This window comes from Alexandromys fortis, unplaced genomic scaffold (genome assembly GCF_014885135.2).
Source record: "Alexandromys fortis isolate MF-2015 unplaced genomic scaffold, M_Fortis_MF-2015_v1.1 scaffold_59, whole genome shotgun sequence".
Classification (NCBI taxonomy): Eukaryota; Metazoa; Chordata; class Mammalia; order Rodentia; family Cricetidae; genus Alexandromys; species Alexandromys fortis.
In genome coordinates this window covers 3,440,823-3,462,473 of record NW_026067943.1, presented here as the reverse complement: position 1 = coordinate 3,462,473, position 21,651 = coordinate 3,440,823, and the positions used below count along the sequence as shown (strand labels likewise).

At 46.2% G+C, this 21,651-nt stretch overlaps 1 protein-coding gene across 3 annotated transcripts; it reads right to left on the bottom strand.

The window, feature by feature from the left end:
• Positions 1–607: 607 nt before the first annotated feature.
• Tatdn2 (TatD DNase domain containing 2) lies at positions 608–20,050 on the bottom strand. 3 transcript variants are annotated; one of them, XM_050148431.1, is made up of 8 exons: positions 19,575–20,048; positions 19,072–19,482; positions 12,034–12,738; positions 10,255–11,145; positions 4,666–4,793; positions 2,262–2,445; positions 1,693–1,866; positions 608–937 (listed from the first exon to the last, which is right to left on the bottom strand). In XM_050148431.1, exons 2-7 carry the CDS (start codon positions 19,474–19,476, stop codon positions 1,726–1,728), a joined length of 2,454 nt encoding a protein of 817 aa, XP_050004388.1. In that variant the 5' UTR covers positions 19,477–19,482; positions 19,575–20,048; the 3' UTR covers positions 608–937; positions 1,693–1,725. The 3 variants fall into 3 exon arrangements, 2 of the variants coding, with proteins under 2 accessions (XP_050004388.1, XP_050004389.1); XR_007592914.1 differs by lacking the exon at positions 608–937 and adding an exon at positions 1,985–2,082 and having other exon boundaries at positions 1,720–1,866; positions 19,575–20,050; XM_050148432.1 differs by lacking the exon at positions 12,034–12,738.
• Between the last annotated feature and the right edge of the window lie 1,601 nt (positions 20,051–21,651).

Below are 21,651 nucleotides of genomic sequence, written 5' to 3'. Positions count from 1 at the left end.
CAACCTAATCCTTCTGGATCAAGAACAGGGTTCTCCTCACAGTAAAGCCTGGGTTCGACCCCACCTTTACATGGAACCACAGAGACTAGAACACAGCCACAAATTTCGATCACACACTGCTCAAAAAAAATGAAGGCTCCTAAAATACAAAAAGGACACAGAAAGTAGCCAAGAGAGAATCTCACCTAGAATCTAAGCTGCTTGCTCAATGCTAGTAATCCAACATGACCAAAGCTCCTGGTGAGCTTTGGGGAATGGCAGATGGGGGGGACAGGGAGACTGACAAGTGTGACAGGAGGAAAATAGTCTCGGTCTAGTGTTTTATGAAAAAAGATACAAAAAAAGGGCCCAGATGCTCAGCTACCTCTTACATCCTCTGGGGTTCATCCATCCCAGGAAGACTTCTTTCTTTAGTCCTCATAAGGCGCATCACCACACAGCAGTGGGATCATAAAGACCAGCACCTTGGAGACACAGAACCAGTGACAACCATGGAAGAATCATGGAAGGTTGCACCTGAATCAAGGCTGGAGAGGCCAGAAGACCTCCCTGAGGAAGTTCCTTTCATGACAGAGAAGCAGGGACCAGATTACACACCCACATGTGCTAAGACAAAAAAAGTAACTTTATTCAGATTGCTGGGAAACCCAGGTTATTGGGCAGGTATCCAGACTGGCCAACTCACTGGACTCTTGTGCCACAAGTGTTTTTGCTCACTGATAACCCTCGGGTCATGTGGCCAGCAGGCAAAACTACCCCTTTCCCCAAATCCACTTCACAGTACCCACCCACCAACCATGAGGTGAAGCCTTGTGATGAGGTTCCAAGAGTAATATTCCATCCTGATTTGCTGAGTTTTGACAGGCTCTCCAACACATCCTTCACCTCGGACACAGACAGATGGAGCCCATCCTATACTATCAGGCCACTGGTCATCCTAGAGGGTTTGAAAAAGAAAAGAAGGTTCCAAGTTCAAGCTCAACAAACAAGGCTTAATACTATCCCTAAACTTACATCCTTTAAAAAAAAATTGATATTCTTATGAATCTGCATGACTGGGAGGCATGCATGCTACAGCAGGCATGAAGGTTAGAGGACAGCACCATGGAAACGATTCCCTTTCCACTTTTATCACATTCTAGGGATCAAACTCAGTTCACCAGGCTTGCACAGTGTCTTTACCCACTGAGCCATCTTACTGGACTTTGATTTGTTTTCTCTACTAGGTGTATCCAACTATAACACTGTAATGTAACATGGTCATCTAGAAGTTCATATCTAGAAGCAGGCAATCTAGTTACAAAATACATAAATCTCAAAGTTCAAGTAAGTTTATAGACTTTCATTCAACTGTATTCATTTGGGCTGGCTCAACAGTTAAGAGCACTGACTGCCCTTCTTCCAGAGGACCCAGGTTCAATTCCCAGTGACAACTCACAACTGTCTCTAACTCCAGTTCCAGGGGATCTGGCATTCTCACACAGATATACATGCAGGCAAAACACCAAAGGCACATAAAACAAATAAATCTTAAAAAAACAAAACTGTATTCATTCATAACTTTTCTTGGCTGCAGGTTACAGGCTGGACATACCAGTTAGTGGTTTACACCAGGGCAGCCAAAAAAACAAAAAAAAGTCAAAGACTTCCATGGCTGACTGCTAAGAAACATGTGTCTCTTATTCTTATGACCTTTGCCAGAAGATGCCTGCTCACGCTCCCTGCTCAAAGACTGTAGAGGCGACTGGTGTTCTCTCGGAGGACCATCAGAGTACGGGAAAGTGACTCCTCTTTGACCCTGGCAATCTCTCGAACTGTGTGCAAGGCCAGGCCTGGATGGGCGTACTGGCAAAGACTTCTCGGCACCTGGAAGACAGCAAGCATTCACATCATTGCTGTGCCTTCTGAACATATGTCACATAGTGTCCCCCATTCCATCCCCAGCAAGGACCTCTTTGGGGCTGCCCTGTAGAGACCCCTTTACCTGCAGGTGCAGGGAGAGTCCTAGTCATGGGGGGCTCTGGGTGAGCGGGGTCCCACGCTTCCATGGACTACCCTCTACAGGGTAGGGCTTTGCACTGCCTGGAAGAGAGTGGTTACCCTTCAGCTTCTCAGCCCCCAGGACTTTTGGTTCTACAGAGTAACAACAGGGAGATACCTATACCACACAGGGTGCAACCAGGAGGTCACTGGGACGTGGGCCCAGCCAGCCTCCCAACCTATCGCCTCAGTGCCTCAAGTCGGTCTGAAGACAGTCCTACCTGGCGAGGGAGGAAGTAGGGTGCGTCTGTTTCCACAATGATCCTCTCCAATGGGATCTGTCTAAGGGCATCCCGGGCCTCCCAGGCGGAGGAGTAGGTCAGTACTGCTGTGAAGCCCACCGACATGTTAGGGAAGTACTTCAACAAAGGCTCAATGACTGAGTAGCTGCCAGTGAAGCAGTGCCTGTGGGAGAGTATGGTTCAGGGCTTGCTCCCAGGCCTCAGCAGCATCCCTAGCTGCCTCCAGGCCTGCAGCAGCCATTAGTGGATCCTAGAAAAGTAAAGCTTGCACCCAAGCAGACGTCAGAGCAAGCTGAGAAAGGAACCAGTACAAACAAAGCAGGACCACGCAGGCATGAGGTTCAGATACTGAGCAGCACCAGTCCCATCTCCACCCACAATCTGGGCAGCCACCTGACACAACTAGAGTCATGGCACAGCCTGGAGAAGTGTGGGAGAGGAGACAGAAGAAATAAAGACCAGACCCACTGAGATTACAACTTCAGCATGGAAAAATCATGCCTGTGCTGTCAGATGGACTAAAAGAAAATGGCCAAATGAAAATCTTGGGGAGCCGGGTGGTGGTGGTGCACTCCTTTAATCCCAGCACTCAGGAGGCAGAGGTAGGTGGATCTCTGTGAGTTCGAGGCCAGCCTGGTCTACAAGAGCTAGTTCTGGGACAGGCTCCAATGCTACAGAGAAACCCTGTCTCGAAAAAACAAAACAAAACAAACAAAAAAAAATCATGGGGAATGAGTCTCAGGTGAAAAAAAGTTGGTTTTGTGTTTTGTTTTTTTCCGATTTCTTTTTTTTTTTTTTTTTTGGTTTTTGAGACAGGGTTTCTCTGTGGTTTTGGAGCCTGTCCTGGAACTAGCTCTTGTAGATCAGGCTGGTCTCGAACTCACAGAGATCCGCCTGCCTCTGCCTCCCAAGTGCTGGGATTTCTTGAGACAGGGATTTCTCTACATAGCCCTGGCTGTCCTGGAACTCATTTTGTAGACCAGGTTGGCCTTGAACTCACAGAGATTCATCTGCCTCTGCTTTTCTGGAGCTAAAATTAAGAATTTTCTTCCTAAGTGTAACATCAGTTCATGTTCTTGAACAACAAATACTGTCAACTCATCTGGAACTCTGAGCTTCCTGCCACAACTCCCCATCAAAGTGTCTTAGGTTTGGTCCAGCTGTCTCTTTAAACACAGCCATTTTCAAAGACCTGAAAATCCAACCATTTCTCACTGCACCTCAGCCACTGCCTTAGCACCTAGGGAGTGGCAGCACAGTGGCTGAAAGCCTACTCCCTCCTACCATCTGGCAAAACTTAGATTCACCTCCAGCCTCCCTGAATTCTATTCATCCCTTCAGCCCAGCAAAGCAGCTCACGCAGGTGTCAACTCCTGAGCATCTTTAGTTGGACTAAAGGCCCCTATCTGGGTTCCCCTATATCCACCTCTGTCCTGCACTCTGCATACTGACGCCACAGTGGCCTTTGCTGAGCTTCAACGGCTCCTCCATGGCATTCCCCAGAGGGAAGCCATGCCTGTTATAAGCAATGTAAGAATGCAAGGGAGTTTCCTAGATAAGACTGTGGTTGCCACTGAGGTAAAACACAACCCGAACCTTTACTGCTAACTTGGATAAATGGAGTTTTCAGTCAGGTATAGTGGTGGATACCTATAATCCCAGCAGAGGAGGGACAGAGGCAGGAGGATTAGGAATTCAAGGTAATCCTCCGCAATATATCTAAAGTCTGACCTGGGCTAAAGTGAAACCCAATCACAAAACAAACAAAAAAAGAGTTTTAAGTTCAAATAAGAGAAAAAAAATATGTGAAGTACCTTTTTAGAAACCTTGAAAGGGTCTCTGTATGCTGAGCTACTGTACCCTAAAGCAGCTTCTCCCACATCTAAGACCAAGAAGCTCCTTCTAACCCATTTGTGATTAAAGGGTGCTAATTTAAACTGTTAAAAAGTCATGGCTGTATAAGCACAGACTGGTCAAGTACCAGAAGTTTCATGTGATTCTACTTAATGTTTAATTCATTTAAAAAGAACTTAAAAACACACAGGAAGTCAGGTGTGGTGGCACACCTTGTAATTCCAGAACTCTAGACATTGAAACAAGGGATATCCATGAGTTCCAGGCTAACCTTAGGCTTTCAAGACTCTGTTCTCCAAACTCCCACATTTTTCTTAAATGTAATATGGGAGAAGAGGTAGAAGTGATATAAATAAAGTATTCATGTATAAAAATCTGAAAAACAAAACTTAAACTACTTTTAAAATGCAACAGGGTCCAGATCACAAAAGGCCTCAAAAACCACCCAAATAGCATGATTGCTTTCCTTGAGTTTCATCTTGGTTAGTGCAGGAGTCCCCATGTGCCCACTGACGCTACAGCTCCTAACCTATGGATCTTGTAGTCAGAGGGCACAAATTTTTTCATGATGTCCAAAAGATCCTCATCAGCTTCACGGCAGTGGATGACCAAGGGCTTCTTCATTGACACAGCCAACTTCAACTGCCTCTCAAACACCTGAGAGAAAGCAAAGTGATAGCAGCTGATTAGTGGCCCTTCTGCTGTCTCTAATTCTTTGTTTCTAAACTATACAATAGAATTGTAAACAAAGTTACCACCTACTGGTACTTGCAATCCTCACTGGTTCCCTGGGAGGCACTAAGACCAGCCCAGAAGGCAGTAACCCAGAAAAGAAACCCCCACAGTTCACTTTCCTGAGTAGCTGGCAATGAACATCCAACAGGCGAGCAGAGGCCAAGATTTAGACTGTATAATTCCAATTTGCTTCAGCTCAATACCGTACCTCTACTTTCAAGAGGTAACCAACTTCTAGACCTTTCCCTATGTAAGAGTTGTACACACACACTTCCACCTCTTAGGGGTCACAATTCCTGAATGTCCTTCTAAGTGAATAGCTGTGGATACACTTCATTCTGTAGAACTGGTAATATCCACAGTTAACAATATAAGCAAACAAGTAGAGTTAAATCTCTCCTCTACCATGGCTAGGTTTAGAATAGCACCAGAATTATAAGTTACCTCACCTGACACATAACACTTCCATAAGTAGTTTTTTAGCTGTGGAAAACAGCTCATGTTTGCATCTTCAGCATCAGTAACAATATTCTTTTGGTAATATATACTTAAAAATAACATTTTTTCCTAAGTAAAAAAGTTAACTACTTAACTTCCAAAGATTAGGCCCAAGATATTTCCTGAATACACTGCACAGATCAATCACTAAGAGGATCATATTTTGAATGACTGCACATGCTAATATTAAATCTGATGTAGCTTTTAACTTTTTAAAAATTATTACACCTTTATTATTCATTTGGGGTGAAGGGAGGTCAGAAGACAACTCTCAGGAGTTGATTCTCTCATTCCACCAAGTGGGATCAGAAGATAAAACTCAGGTCATCAGGCTTTATTTAAAGACATGTGCCTCTACCCACTGAGCCATCTCACTGGCTCAGGATAATGACCAGACACAAATAAATGATTTTAATATAGGTGCTGGAATCTGAACTCAGGCTCTCATGCTTGCACAGCAAACCTTCTTACCCACTCAGCTATCTCCTGACCCTTCTATTTTCTTTTCTTAAAATTGTTGCAGGGGCTGGAGAGATGGCGCAGAGGTTAAGAACACTGACTGTTCTTTCAGAGATCCCAACAACCACACTGTGGCTCACAACCATCTATAATGAGATCTGGTGCCTTCTTCTGGCCTGTAAACATACATACAGACAGATACTATGTACATAATAAATTTTCAAAAAAAAATTTTTTTTTTAAAAATTGTTGCAAGGCACAATTTTACAATTGTTGCAGCACATCTGCCCCAGGCCCTAAATTCTATCTCATGCACAAGGAGGATGGGACCGCCTACGTACATGCAACATGTATTTTCTTCTTGAATCTTTGACAGGTAATTTTAAGACAAGCCACCAGCTGTCCCCTGCAAGAGGCCTAACATTAAATATACAATAGCTTGACACACACGCACACATCCAAATTATAAAAACAAAAACCAGTTAAGAGAAAAAAAAATTCCTTAGCATGCAGGGCTGAACAGAACAACAACAAAAGATGTACACCTGTGTTATTTACCCAAGCATTCTTCCCTGACTACCTATGCTCGGGTCCTCGGTTGACACGTCATTCCAGGAATTGCGAACTTAACCCGGCTCTCCTGGGGAGAGCCAAGGCTTTCTTACATCCTCATTAACTCAATAATTAATTCCAGGCAAACACAAATAGAAGCACAGATACTCAGGGTTCAAAGAGGTCGGTGGGGAGAGACTCCATTCTTCTTGACTTTTCATTCAAAAGATTACAGTCCTCTTTTTTTGTTTTTGTTGTTTGTTTTGTTTTTGTTTTTCGAGTCAGGGTTTCTCTATGTAATAGTCCTAGCTGTCGTGGAACTAGCTCTTGTAGACCAGGCTGGCCTCAAACTCCCAGGTTCACCTGCCTCTGACTCCAGAGTGCTGGGATTAAAGGAGCGCACCACCACTGCCCAGCCGATTATGATCCTCTTAATGACTGATCTGTGCAGTGTGCTCAGGAAATACCAAGGGCCTAATCTTGGAAGCAGTTAAATCTGAAACCACACAGACAAAAACAAGGCAAGATTTAATGAGAACTACTCAACTCATTCCCCCCACACACACACTTTCTCAATCCTTCAGAAGCATAAAAGTAACAAGTAACAAAACCTAGTTTCATTCCCCCTCCCTAGGACGCCCCTCCTCTTGTGTGTACTGTGAATCAAACCCAGAACCCAAGCATGGCCCGTGCTAAATGCTCAAGTACTTGAACTCTGTCAGGTATGAGCCTCCCCATACTGCCAGACACAATCCTTCCCTGTGTTCTTCTTCCTCAAAGTAAGACTTTCAGCCAGTGCAAACAGGTTGCTTGTTGGTCACTATTCACTTTACCAGGTGTCTAATTTAAGATTTATGAAAAAAAAAACAGCAGCCACTTCCCCTCTCCAGCTTAGCGCCCTCCGTCTACACAGAAACTTCTAAGGTGGAAAGTGCTTCACATGCAGGTGTGTGTTCTGTCCTTCTCAGTCAGCAATCTACGTCCTGACTCTCATCTCAAAGCACGTGACAGCTAGAAGAACATTAGCAAGTTTAGCTTGAGCAGAGTGACTCTGGGTCTGTAGCTGTGATAGGAGCCCCTCATAATCTAACAAAGTCCTTTTAGCAGGTAAACATCAGCTGTACAACTGTGTGACACTGCAAGGAGGAATTCCCTTCACTGCTCCTCTTCCCCTGGCACACCTAACTTGTGCCACAGGGACTGTCCTGCTTTAGTTTTGTCAATCTGACACAAGTTAGAGTCATTCGGAAGGAGTAAACCTTGAGAAAATGCCACCGTCATACTGGCCTGTGGCCTACTTCCTTGACTGATGGTTGATTTGAGGAGGCCCAGATCACTGTGGGTAACACTACCCCTAAGCTGGCAGTCCTAGGGTGTGTAAGAAAGGATGAGCAGCCAGTCTGCAACATTCTTCCGTGGCCTCTACTCTTGGCTTCTTTTTGGCTACTGTGTTAATCACATCAGTAGAAACCCTCAGTAAGACAGGGACCAAGTGGAAAGCATTATGTCTCACTACTCTAAGACTCTATTTCCTTCATGTGTTCAGACGTAGTCACTTTATATATACATATATATCACATGGCTAACACATTACTACCTCAAGCCAGAGGAAATCCAACAAGCCAAATTCTGCAGTCAGGACCCCAATACATTAGCCCCAAGGCCTGTAGCCTATAGGTCACACAGCCTAAGACCTCCCAGGCTTCCTGGCTGCTTTAAGAGCTCAGCACACATGCTCCACCACAAACACCACCTAGGAACCAGGAAAAGATGAGTGGGAGGGACACCGACTCCTGTTCTCCATCAGAGATGTTCACTGAAAGGCTACAAAGGCTCTTGCCCTGCCTAAATGCCAAACTCAAATATACTAAAGAAAAACTTTTGATAATTAACAGTCATTATTTCAGAATGAATGAGAAATACCTTCTTTGTATATTTTTGTACCTTTAAAAATATTCTGTAATAGGCATACTTCATCTTATAAAACCGAAACAAGCCAGTATGGCTTAAATAATCTCAATACTGGAGAGATAAACACAAAATCAAGAGCAAAAGGTCATCCTCAGCTAGTTCAAGGCCAGCCTGGGCTATATTAGACCTCATCTCAAACAAAAATTAAATAAAAAGTGGGCTGCTTTCAAATAGGAAGCAAATGTCTTACCATTGACATTAGCCATAATAATTTTCTTTTTTTTTTTTTTTTTTTTTTTTTTTTTTTTTTTTTTTTTTGGTTTTTCAAGACAGGGTTTCTCTGTGGCTTTGGAGCCTGTCCTGGAACTAGCGCTGTAGACCAGGCTGGTCTTGAACTCAAGAGATCTGCCTGCCTCTGCCTCCCAAGTGCTGGGATTAAAGGCGTGCGCCACCATCACCCGGCTCATAAGAAGTTTCTAAAGTGCTCAAGGTGATGGCACACAACTTATTCCCAGCACTCGGGAAGCAGAGGCAAGTGGATTTCTTAGTCCAAGGCCAGCCTGTTCTATAGAGCGAGTTCCAGGACAGCTAGGGCTATACAGAGAAACCCTGATTGGAAAAAGCAAATGGAAGTAGTAATAGTATTCGTAGTAGTTTCAAAAACAGGCAGCTGGATAGATGGTGCAGCAGTTAGTTAGGTGTTGTGTCCTGTTCTTCCTGAAGGCCTGAGCTCATTGCCCAGACACCATGTCAAGCAGCTCACTAGAGACTTTAACACCCTCTCCGGGCTCTCACAGGCACTGCACTCATGTACATAGACCCACATATGGATATGTACATATCACTAAAATTTAAATGGATCTTTTTTTTTTTTTTTTTGGTTTTTCAAGACAGGGTTTCTCTGTGGCTTTGGAGCCTGTCCTGGAACTAGCTCTGAAGACCAGGCTGGTCTCGAACTCACAGAGATCCGCCTGCCTCTGGATCTTTAAAAACAGCTGTTTCAATGAAGGCCACAAAGACAGACCTGTGGATAAAGGTACTTGCCACCAAACCTGACAGCTGAGTTCAATCCCCAGGACCCTCACAGGGAAGGAGAAAACCAACTCCTCTGACCTCTACTAATGAAAACAATGTACATGCACAAGAACACACATATATGAAGATAAATGTAATTTTAAATTACAATTCAAAATGCCTCATCTCCATTTTTATAAAAGCGCTAAAGTCAGATGTAGCCACACGTGGTGGCACACGCCTTTCTTCATCCTAGCACTCCAAAAGCAGAGGCAGGTGATCTCTGTTGAGTTCAAGGCCAGCCTGATCTATAAAAATGAGTTATAAACAAGGCAGTGGTGGCATGTTTGGGAATCAGAAGCAGGCAGATTTCTGTGAGTTTGACGTCAGCCTGATCTACAAGACCTAGTTCCAGGACAAGCACCAAAGCTACACAGAGAAACTCTGTCTCAAAAATCCAATAACTATATGGGAGTTACAGGACAGCCATGGCTACACAGAGAAACCCTGTCTCCAAAAAAAATAACAAAAAAAGTCAGATGTAGTAGCACATGCTTTAATCACTATCACTCGGCAAGTGGAGGCAAGAGATCAAGTAGCGGCTGGTAAACTGGGCCTGGTGGCAAGGTTTATAATCCAGCACTGGAGAGGCTAGAGCGTTTGACATAGTGGCAAAATCTCACGTTTAAAAAGAAAAGCCAAGTGACACACACCTTTAATCCTAGCACTTGGGGACAGGCAAGCAGATCTCTGAGTTATGGGTCAGCCTGATCCACAGAGCAAAGACAGTCAGAGCTATACAAAGAAACTTTGTGGGGGGGGGGGGGGGGGGGAAAACCAGTTGAAGAATGGCATTCAAGGAGTTCTAAATGCAGAATGGCCCTTACTGGGAGGTTCAACCACTCACTAAAGGAAACGTCTGAGGGAAAGAAGGCTAGAGAGGCAGTACCTGGTGCTGCTCAGGAACTGGTGTGGTGCACTTGTGAGAGTAGTCCAGGCCCATCTCTCCAAATGCCACAGCCTTGGGGTGCCGTAAGGCATGCAAAAGCTTTCTTTCTTGATTCTCATTATAGTAGCGTGCAAAATGAGGGTGACAGCCAAAGGCCCCCCAAACCAGATCTTCTTTCAGGAGTTCCTCCCATAGGCCATCAGTCAGTGTCCTTGGATCACAGAAGTCAGAGATGCAGCCTTGAAACTCCTTAGGGAAGGAGCTGCTATAAATCTTTCTGAACTTGGAAAAGGTCCCCTTGAAAGATAGCTTGGAGTAAAGCATGTCCAGGTGACAGTGGGTATCGATGAAGCCCTCTTCCAGGCTCATCTCCCGGTGGCTCCTTGGCAAGGAGCTGGATGTATGTTCTCTGGTGTGGCGAGGTGGTGTCTCCTCTCGGAATGTCCTTTTCCCCTTCACCTCCTCCTTCTCCCGCTCAGTGCTTCTGGAGAATTGAAGTGAATGGGAATTCTGGGACCTGCCTTCCTGGGCAAGGTCCAGGTCTTTGGAGATGCTCTGGGTGCTCACTGTGGACTTGGAGGAATGAACACTCAGGTGGTCCTGGCTGCTCTTCCCAGCCTGTGCTGAGTCATGGCTGCTGGATCCCACCAATGGATAACCAGGAATTTTATGGCTGCTAGTCCAGTAGCTGGCATAGTCACACCATGGGCTACTATACAGATGAGGAGGGTACATAACATAGTCAGTGGGGAAGGAAGGAGATTCTGGAACTGCTGAGTTTTTCAGCAAGACAGGTTCCTCTTGGGAGAACCTCACAGTGGCCACCTCATCCACATCTGACCAGTCACTCCCTGAAGAGGGATGCTCAATCACCACCTCTCTGTCTGTGTGCTGCAGAGAAGAAAAGCAACAAGTTAGACCATCTATGGGAAACCCCTCTCTCATCCAGTGCTGTATTTCCAGAATTGTCTCTCCCCTTCAGAATTCACACTGACCTTAATCCCACTCTGAGGTTACACCAGATGTAAACTTAACTATGTGGTTTAGAAGGAAGGCTTTTGCAATACAATTACATTCAGATAAAAACATCAGTATGGAACCTGATGTTTGAATACTGGGGGCTCAAGGCAGAATTTCTCAGACTCTCTTAAAGCTAAGATGTTAACTGGGTTCCCAGATGCTTCTAAATAGGAGTGAAAAGATTCAACATGTACAATTTTTGAACCAAGTTCTCAAGTTTTCCACTGGCCAATGTCTGTGTAACAAACTCAATTCTATCAGCATCCCCACTTCTGGCTATAAAATGGATACTATATTTAGCAGATCAGACCATCAAGAAAGAAGGCACCAAGGTCCCATCCTTATTAAATCAAAATTCTGTTTTGTTTAAGCCACTACCATGCTGGTCTTTTTCAATGCAAACAAACCTACACCCTACCACATTTAATAGAATTCTTACGTATTTTTTAAAAGCCAATCAAAGTTTGATGAAAGGAGTGATGGAAGAGAGGCACTAGTTCCCTGAAGTCCATGTTAAATCAAGTACTGATTTTAACTACTGTCCTCTGTGCACTAGGAGTTACGGTTAGAGGTAAAATTCTTGCCTAGTATGCCTAGGGTCCTGAGTTTGATTCTCAGCATGGTGGTGGACACAGATCAGGAGGTGAATGACACCAAGATAGTATCTGTATCACTTAGGATCAAACTAGAAAGACTAAATGCCAGATATACATAATCAAGAGAATTCAAAACCCAGATATCTGGTGTGTGCTCATTTACCTTTTGAGTATCTGCATGAGAATCAGAGTTATCAAAAAATTCTAGGGCTGGAGAGGGTTTGTCAATGACTGTCCTGTGGTCACCAAGCAGCTCCTCACTAGTTTTCTTCACAGAGTCTATAATCACTCTTCTGTTAGAAAAGCTACTCCTGTCTTGCACAGGCTCTTCCTTCTCCACCGTGACCTTTGTAGGTGACTCTTCCTTCTGTCGTACTGTGACTGTAACCTTTCCTGCTGGTCTTTCAACCCTCTTAACCAGTTCTTCCCGGCTCTTGACTGGTCCTTCCACACTCCTGGCTGGTCCTTCATTGCTCCTGGTGGGTCCTTCATTGCTCCTGGCCAGTCCTTCCCCACTCCTGACCAAAGGTCCTTCCCTGCTCCTGGCTGGTCCTTCCACATTCCTGGCTGGTCCTTCCACATTCCTGGTTGGTCCTTCCACATTCCTGGCTGGTCCTTCCCGGCTTTGATATTCTCCCAAGCTTGCCTTCCCCCGAGCAGCAGCAGCCTCTCCCTTCCTCTTGGGCATTGACTTCCCCAGGATGCCCTGGATGGCCTTCAGATAGATCACTGTTGAGCCCTGATCCCGAAGCCTGTCCTTCTTCCTTTTCTGGAACTTGTTGGGTTCCTCCATAGCATCACTCTGACCCTCAGCTTCGGTTGCAAATTCAGAGTTCACAGAGCGACAAGAACTATCTTTAGAATCATCCTGGAATTTAAAAAGAAACTTTCAGAGGTTTGTCCTAAGAGAAATTTCATATCTGTAGCATCTGCCAATGACAAGTCGCTAATGGCTCCATCAGCCCAAGGGAAAGAAGATTCGCCCAGACAGTAATTTCTCCCTATTCCACTGTGGAAAGTTAATATAGTAATGCTTTAGTCATTTATTTAAAATTCACTTCTAAAGTACATCATGGCTTCTTCCTACAGTGGACAGGAAACAACACTAGAGTGGCTCTACAATGAGACATGGGAAGCAATGACACACTTCATGAGGTAACAGTTCAATGTTTTCCCCCTACAAAAATCCAGGAAACCTAACAAGGGAGAGGGCTGGCCCAAGGTACCCAAGTCCCCCAGTCCTAAGTAAATTCTGCCCCTATGGCCTAATCTTTCTTCAAAGATTCCACTAATTCTTTCCCCAAACTGTAACCCTGCTGTTAGGAGGATACGCTCCCAAAGATGACATAGGGATGCACCAAGTCATTCCCCGCCTCCTGAAACATAGGTAATACCTCAGCCCCATTCTCTTCTTTTGTATCCACTCGCTGCAAGAGTCCACAGGAAGCCGGCGGTGGTAGTGCACACCTTTAATCCCAGCATTCAGGAGGCAGAGGCAGAAGGATCTCTTTGAGTTTGAGGCCAGTCTGGTCTACAAGAGCTAGTTCCAAGACAGGCCTCAAAGTTACAGAGAAACCCTGTCTCGAAAAACCAAGAGTCCACAGGGGATAAGCCAGACTATTCCAATTCCTCTAAGTTGTCCTTTGACTTCCTCACGTGCCATACACACACATACACATAAAACAACTGCAATTTAAATAAGCTCAGAAAAAGAAAGTCCATGTTGTGTAATCATCACATGCTCTAAGGTTGCATGACACATAGAATGAAGCTAGAGGTCTTCTCCCAGCTAGGTAGTTTTCATACCAGAAGAGGATACTCATGCTGGGGAGAGAATCGTCAATGGTCTTAGTATGCTGTAGACCCTGAATGCTGCACACTCTTGATCTGTCAAACAAGACATGCCTACTAGATTAACAGAGGCATTACTATAAAAAGAATAGCTAACTGATTTCTGATTGGAGTTAAAACCAGACCAAATGAAGATAATTCACATCAAGTACTGTAAAACTGGTCAAAAGCCAGTGACTATGAAAGTCATAGGTCCTAATGCGGAAGCCACTACTGCTATTTTGCTAAATGATTTTTTTTGGAGGATGGAGAACAAGTTTACTGAGCCAGAAGATAACAACATTCAGAAACACTTGCTGCCAAGTCTTACAACCTGAGTTGAATCCCTACAATCCACAGGGTAGGAGAACCACTACCAAAAGTTGTCTTCTGACCCCCATTCAAATACTGTGGCATGGACACACACACACACATAAAACTAAAACTAAAAACGGGTTCATTAAGCGACTGCAAAGGGCACCAGGCTGGGCAGTAACGAGTATTTTTCAGTTGGGTGGTGGTGGTGGTGCACGTGTTTAATCCAAGCAGAGGCAGAAGCAGGCAGTTCTCTGTGAGTTCAAGGCTAGCCTGATCTACAGAGTGAGTTCCAGGACAGCAAGGCTATTACACAAGAAACCCTATCTTGAACCCCCTCCCCAAAGAGCATTTCTCTATAGTTCTGAGACTCTAAGGGGACCAGGGGTTAGCTCAGTGGAAGAGCACTTGTATGAAGTCCCATGTTCCATCCCTGACAAAGTAAAGAAAAAAAGAAAAGAAAAAGAAAAAAAACCCCTAATACATATTAAAATAAACTTCCTGGGGCAGGAGAGATGGTCTCATGTTAAAAGGAGGGTGGAGACAAGTAGATTCCTAGTTTGTTGGCTAGCTAGCCTAGCATGGAACCAGCAAGCTGATTCTGAGCTGCCAAGCCTGACAACTTGAGTTCTATTGCAGAGGACTTACTTGGTAGGGAGAGAATCAACTTCTAAAAGTTATCCTCTGATCACCACATGAACACCTCCATACACAGTAATTAAAATTAACATTTTAATGGCTTTTTAATTAAAATTAACATTTTAATGGCTTTTTAAGATTTACTTAATGTGCATGGTGTTTTGCCTGCATGTCTGTCCGCACACCACCTTCATGGAGGACAGAAGAGGGAATTAAATCCCCTGGAACAGATGTTAGCTGCCCTGTAGGTGGTGGGGATTGAACCTTTGTCCTCTGGAAGAGCAGTCAGTGCTCTTAACCACTCAGCCATCTCTTCAAAGCCCAATAAACATTATTTTGTTATTTTTAAAAAGGAACAACTCTGAAAAAAGAAAAAAAAGATGCCAGGCACACCCCTCTAATTCCAGTACTCAGGAAGTATAGATAGGAGGATCATGAGTTCAAAGCCAAACTCAGCTAACAGACCCTCTCAAAATAAATAAAAAAAAAAAAAAAATTGGGTGGTAGTAGCACATGCCTTTAATCCTAGTACTGTGAGTTCAAGGCCAAGGCGCCAGCCTGGTCTACAGAGAAAGTTCCAGGACAGGGAGAACTAAGAGAAACTTTGTCTCAAAAAAAAAAAAAAAAAAACAAAAAAGATGGAAACAAAACAAAACTAAGCCTCAACTTCAGACTTGACAAACAACAAAAAAACAAGTAAGGTGGACATCAGGACTGTAAGGTGGACATCAGGACTGTCTACTACCTCGAGCTGGGGATGTATCTCAGTGGCAGAGGACATGCCTAGCATACCGAGGTCCTAAACCAATTCCAGCAGGGAATAAGTAAAATAAAACGTTCAAATATCTTCACTCTTGAAAATTTTGTGTCCTGATGCTGAGAGCTCTGAGCTGAAAGTGTGGGGCACACAAAGCCAAGTACATACCTGTGGAAGTAAAAGCAGGCAGAACTGGTGAGGACAGATTAAGCAACAGATTGAGATGGCCCTGGGAAAATGCTCCTCAGCTGTGCCATTCACAACACCTCAGACTCAAGACAAACAAGGTCACACACATCTGCTAAGCAAGAAGCCTACACTTCCTGAGGTCTTGGACTATTTCCCCAGCCCTCTCACCACACAGTGACTGAGGAACTGGCCACATGACCCAAAAAAATGCTTGGCCTAACACTCAAAGCACTGACTGTAACTATCAAAGGAGACCCCAGTGGCCTTCTTCAAAGACAGAATCAGACTAGAATTAGACTCAAGCAGATTAGAGGCCATACCCTCAATTAATTAGCAATCAGTAACACAGCCTAAGACTGAAAATTCTGTCCCTGACACTGGGGGTCTCTCTGTCAGTGATGCTGACGACAATCATCTAACACTGATACCATCCAAGGCCCATGTGGATGGACAAATAGTAACAAAATAAGTTGTATGAGAAAAGGCTCATATTTACCTGACTTGCACTGAGCCATACTCAGTATGGTTCTGCCAAAGACAACTTTTCAATTCACCTTTATTTGTGAACTAAAAAAGTAAAATTCCACTTGCCCCCTAGAGCTCAGGCTATAAGGTTTGCGTTGAGAAAACACAGCATAGCCTGGAGATAAAACTCAACATGTTAGAGCATGTGATTAGAAAACAAATACCTGGGCGTGGGAGAGGGTTCAGCAGTTAAACACAAGCTGCTTGTCCAAAGAACCTGGGTTCAATTCCCAGCACCTGCAAGGCAGCTCACAACTGTCTGTACTCCAGTTCCAGGGGATCCAAAACCCTCACACATACATACAAGCAGGCAAAATACCAATGTACATGAATAACAACAATTAAATTTTAATAAAAGAAAAAAATCAAAGAGCTTACTGAGTTAAACAGCCAAGATTCAGCTGCACTTATGAAACCACCAAGAGAGTCAAATGTAGTGACCTGTATCTCCAACACACAGAAGGGCCACAAGAGGATTGGGAGTTCAAAGTCATCCCTGGCTATATATGGAGTTCAGTGTAGACTAAATGATCCCATGTCAAAAAGAAACCATCAGGAAAGGTTTTAAAACTCCTTTTTCCTTACAGACTGTCTTCACTGCTTTCTCTAGGGGGAGACCATCTCCCCACAAACGAGACTTTTCTCTACACACTCCTCTACAGACACAATCCAGTCCACTTATTAAGACTACCAGAGCTCCAAAACCTACAATGTAATATCAGTAGAAGAGCAGAGATCTTTGTTTTACAGTTACATAAGAATCCCATAACCGGTGTGATGGTACATGCCTTTAATTCCAACACTTGGAGGCAAAGGCAGAGGTAGGTGGATTTCTGTGAGTTCAAGGCCAGCCTGGTCCATGAGTTCCAGGACAGACTGTTACACAGAGAAACCCTGTCTCCAAAAGAAAAAATTCCCACGCTCTTAAATCACTGCCTGGCACAAAACAGGCCCTCAGTAAATCTACTCAAAGCCTGAAATGGATCTGCTCTTCGAAGCACTCCTCAGTCTGCTCCAAAAACTTACAAACCATACTTGTGTGCTTCCACTGAGAACTAGACTTGAGTTAACCTCCAAAGGTAACTACTAACAAACAAGCAAAAAAAAAAAAAACACCCAAGCCTGGCTTAGTGGCATATGCCTTTAAACAGAGCAAGCCAGCCAGTATCTATGGGTTCCAGGACAGCTTGGTCTACATAGAGGGACCCTGTCTCAAAAAATGAAACCTTGTAACAAAGCCACCAAAGAGACTGTCAACATGCAGGATTCCACACTAAGAGTCCAGTTCCTTAGCTGAGATTCATAACTGTTCTAAGTATGAAGACACTTTTTAAATTTTACTTTTAATTGAGTTTATGTAAGTAGTATGTGCACAAGCAGATGCCCATGGAGGCCAGAGGAATGCAATTCCTGGGAGCTGGAATTAGAGGTGGTTGTGAGTCACCTGAAAGGAAAAGGAACTAATTAATAATAGCAACAGCCCTGGAGGATGAGGAGGGAGGCGTGCATTAGGTGGTGTGCGAATCAATAACTTGCATTTCGCTGATGATATAGCGCTACTTGCTGAAAGTCCAAATGAGCTGCAGGACATGGTAAACAGAGTGGTGGAAGTCAGTGAAAACCTTGGTATGAAAGTAAACATCGAGAACACTGAAATACAACACATGGGAAGGCCCACAAGGATTTGAACATTGTAATTAAGAATCAGAGCCTCAAGCAAACAGACAACTTTGTCTATCTGGGAGGAAACCTCAGTTCAAAGGTGGGAACTATTTCAGGCCTCGAGAGGTGGATAGATCCGGATAGTGAGGGCTGCATTCAGGGCACTAGGAAAGGTTTGGTCAGCAAGAGGCATGATGACAACAACAGAATTACAAGTGTATGAGATGCTTGTCTTGAGCTGCCTTTTTTTTTTGGTTTTTCGAGACAGGGTTTCTCTGTAGCTTTGGAGCCTGTCCTGGAACTAGCTCTTGTAGACTAGGCTGGTCTCAAACTCACAGAGATCCGCCTGCCTCTGCCTCCCAAGTGCTGGAATTAAAGGCATGCGCCACCACAGCCGGGCTTGAGCTGCCTTCTTTACAATTCCAAAACCTGGACAATGAAACGCTCCTCAGAACAGCCGCTGAATGTGTTTGAAATGGCGTGTCTCAGGAGGATTCTAGGCGTCACATGAAGAAATAAAATAGGCTGCACAGCCATGTCATTAGGAAACATCTCCATCTACAGAAGGAAGTAAACTACAGGACACAGCAATGGCGCTTGAGAAACTTAGGCCATGCTATGAGAATGAATGATGGCAGATACCCGAACATAGCACTGCTTGGAGGAGTGCATGGGATAAGGTGAAGGCCCAAAACCGCTGGATAGACAGCATAGAGGAAGACTGTGGAGCCTTGGGTATGACAATAACACAAGTATCTAGGACTGCCCAGGATAGGAACAACTGGAGAACCACCATACACGGGCTGCCCATGCTTGCTTAAACGTTGCAGGGGCATAGATGGTGATGATGATGATGATGTGAGCCACCTGACCTGGGCTCAGAACCAGGGTCTTCTGCAAGACCAGTATTTGCCAGCTCTCCAGACCCAAGGGCAAAGTCTACACCCTCTCTCCTGAGCAACATTCCACCTTCCACTGTGCTGATTCTCCAGTTGGCAGAGTCCCCAAGCCCTCTTTAATCGCTCTCTCTGGGATGGCAGGCCACAAACAAGCACTGTCAAGCTTCCCAGTAGTTCCAAATGCCACCAAATTTGAAAACTCCCTCTACACTGAGCCCCGCCCCCAACTCCCCCCAACCGGCTCCCCGCAACACACACCCAGGCACCCCCCCAACTGAAAGATCTAATTTTTAAGCTCCTCCCACCAAATCTGTCCCCTTCCACCTCTCAAGACACGTGCAAGAGACTTCACCGTCGGCGTCTGCGAGATGTCACCGCCACGTACCTTAACGTTACACGCTTCCTTCCGGAGAGAAGCCATCTCGTCTAGGGAGGAGTGGGTGGGGTGCAGAGGGGACCCCCTGGACGTAAGGAACCTGCGAGAGCTCGCAATCAGGAAGCCAGGGGAGGTGGCCCCGCCTGCACCTGAGCCCGAGGAGAGAGAGGACGACGAAGAGGAAGAGGAGGTGCGGCGGCGGGCTGAGCTCCGGGACGTGCGGGCCACATCGTTCCCCCGCCGGGCTTTCAGACGCTGGGGACTGCTGGCCCCTCGAGGACGAGACGCACAGCTACGAACGGACCGACTGGAGGGGGCCACATGGCCGGGCTCCCGGGGGCGGCTGCGCTTGCTGGGACACCCTTCCGACGTACTGCCCCAGTGGTACTTGACCTTGCGCCGCTCCGACGCCATGGGCACCTGCCAGGGACAGAGGGGCGAGGATGGTGAGGCTGCTCACCTCCCACCAGCGGGAAGCCGCCGGGGCAGCGGCAGGGTCTGCCCCCACTGACCTTTCCCGTTCCTGTCGTCTGCCCATCCCAGTGCTGCAGGTTTCAGGGACGCCACAGCGCTCCGAGACGCGCCCACGGGCCGAGCGCCGAGCCCCACGACGCGCTGCCGTGGTCTGTGCGCGCTCCTATCTCAACACCGCGCCACTCCCGGGACGCCGGGGAGCTTCCGGCGCCGCGCGGCGGTCAACCTTCCGAAGCCCCTCGCGGACAGCCGAGAGCGTGCGAAACAGCCGCCCTTCGGGCTTCTGGAGCCCGCAGGCCCCGGACGCCAAGGGCGGGCCGCGGGCGGGGTGGCCGCTCGGCTCCCACCGCCCCGCCCCGCCCCGGGCCTGAGGGAGCCTCTGGCCTCAGAAGCCACGCGCCGGAAGTCACCTCTGCCCGCCCAGCAGACCCGGCCCAGCGCCGCTCCGCGCCCTCACCCAAGGCGTCCGCCCCGCCGCCTACTCCGCAGCCTTGGCGTCAGCCCCGCTGAACCTGCCCGACGGCCGGCGTGCAGCGTACGGCGTGCGGCAGGGGCGGAGCCTGCTGCAGGGACAGCGCCCATTGCTCCAACGGAGAGGGGCGTTACTCCGCTCAAGACGGAGCTCTCCCGTTGGGCAGGCGTCCTGGGGCGTGGCCCTACGGCTCACGAAGCTTCCTGGTTGGTTGGGAGCGACGTGGGTGGAGCCTCTCACGTGGCCCCGTAGCAACGCCTAGCTACAGCTGGGGAAGTGAAGTGAACGAGCGCCTTGGCACCGGATTCCTACGTACCAGGCTTTGTCATCCTTTGCAAAGCAGGAAACTGTGGTTCGGTGAAACCAAACGACACATCCAAAAAGTGACGGAGTTGGGGTTAGAAGGCACAAGACACACAGACACAAACACATAGAGAAGGGACAAGACACAAACACACACGCCAGACCTGTTGGATAGACCTGTAAACCCAGCTGCTCAAGAAGAGGCAGGATTTCCAAATTCAAGGCCAACCTAGACAACCTGAATCCTGCCTATAAATTAAAATTTAAGATTAAGCAAGGGGTAGAGAAGAACATGAAGCAGTCGTAGTGGCTCACATCTGTAATTCCATTTGCGTTGCTGAGGCTGGGGAACTACTTTAGGTTGGAAGCCAGTTTGGGATATCTAGTGAGTTCCGGTTCAACCTAGGCTACAGAGTGAGGCCATCTCTAGAAATAAAAAGTAGTGCTGTCAGGCGGTGGTGGCACACAGCTTTAATCCCAGAATTTTGGAGGCAGAGGCAGGCAGATCTCTCTGAGTTCAAGTCTACGAGTTCCAGGACAGGCTACAAAGCAACAGAGAAACTCTGTCTCGAAACTCTTCCCCCACCCTCCATAAAAAGAAAGAAAAGACAAGAGAGGAGGAGTTTGTCTTACTAGCTAAGGTACAGTCCAACATTCCAGGACAGCTCGCAGCTTTGGTGGCAGGAATGTGAGGCTCTAGGCACTCAGCTGGCAGGACCCCAAGCCCATGGAATCGTGCCTCCCATCCTCAGAATGAGAGTCTTCTGTCCTCAGTCAACTGTCTCTGTACAAACCCTTATAGTCACAACCAGAAACACATCTATCTCCTAAGTGATTGCAAACCACATTGACAGTGAAAGTTAGCCATTCCAGAAGCCATCACTATTTGTAACAGTAAAATCCACAGAAGGTTATACAACCACCTCATCCTCACTATGGTGGAGGCACTGATGATGGAACCCATCCTGAAATGACAATATGTTAAGTCTACTATGTGGATAAGAGCACTTGCCACACCATGAGTGCTGTGGGACTATAGTTTGACCTGTAAAGATTTGTTTCTTGTACTTGTTTAATAAACAAGTAGCCAGGCAGGAAGTAGAGGCGGGGCAACCATGCAGGAAGTAGAGGCGGGGCAACAAGAATCATGGGAAGAGGAAAGTTCCAGTCAGGAGTCATGACCCATGTGCAGAGAACACAAGATGTGACTGCCTCGCCGAAAATGGTACCAAGCCACGTGGCTAACACAGACAAGAATTACGGGCTAATATAAATTATAAGAGTTAATAAGAAACCTGAGATACTAGGCCAATCAGTTTATAAATAATGTAGACCTCTGT

Bases quoted from the DNA above. Each gene is read 5' to 3' on its own strand.
- Tatdn2 (XM_050148431.1), bottom strand. From the start codon at position 19,476: ATGGCGTCGGAGCGGCGCAAGGTCAAGTACCACTGGGGCAGTACGTCG. The intron at 2,446-4,665 runs GTTAGGAGCTGT...ACTCTCCCACAG, and splicing joins TCTGACTACAAGATCCATAG to GCACTGCTTCACTGGCAGCT. The intron at 1,867-2,261 runs GTAGGACTGTCT...GCTGTCTTCCAG, and splicing joins CCTACTTCCTCCCTCGCCAG to GTGCCGAGAAGTCTTTGCCA.